Below are 548 nucleotides of genomic sequence, written 5' to 3' on the forward strand. Positions count from 1 at the left end.
CAGTTTCATTGTATCACCTTTTCTCCAAGCATATATCCATGATAGACTATATGACTATTTCTTCTCCCCCCCCCCCCTCCCAAAGGAAAAGCATATATACCTATATTATATATGTACATGCCTACACATACAGTTTATAGACTCTACTCATACAACGCTATTCTTATTTACTCCACTAAACGCAATGTTTCCCCATGCCAACAGCAAAGTGGAGGTCAAGCCTGGGAAACAACAGGGCAGCTCAGCAACTCACCTGAACCCAGTAACCATGAGGCTTCTCCAGGTGCAAGCCAGCAAGCCATGGTAAGTGCAGGAGATATGACAAGTGCAATATATGTCCGCTGTCCTGCCTATTACAATCTTGACTTTCACTCATTGTGCCACATTATTTCTGACACTCCCACGTAATCCCATGATTTTCTCTCAGTGCCTTTCATTTCCAATTGTTCTGCTATGTTCTTCCTTTGCATTTTTGTAATGCAGTTTTTGTTGTTTGTTTGGATGGTCTCAGACTCATGTGTATATTACCTTTTTTTCTTTTAGAAAAG

The 548-nt window shown here is 40.9% G+C and overlaps 1 protein-coding gene across 1 annotated transcript in view; it reads left to right on the forward strand.

The window, feature by feature from the left end:
* The window catches only part of LOC119594857 (actin cytoskeleton-regulatory complex protein pan1-like), a 23130-nt gene that overhangs the window by 9627 nt on the left and 12955 nt on the right, over nt 1-548 (forward strand). The window contains exon 8 of the mRNA XM_037943939.1: nt 205-303. Within this exon, the coding sequence (XP_037799867.1) occupies nt 205-303 (99 nt within the window). The remainder of the gene's footprint in view (nt 1-204; nt 304-548) is intronic.

The sequence above is a fragment of the Penaeus monodon genome, chromosome 34 (assembly GCF_015228065.2).
Source record: "Penaeus monodon isolate SGIC_2016 chromosome 34, NSTDA_Pmon_1, whole genome shotgun sequence".
Lineage (NCBI taxonomy): Eukaryota > Metazoa > Arthropoda > Malacostraca > Decapoda > Penaeidae > Penaeus > Penaeus monodon.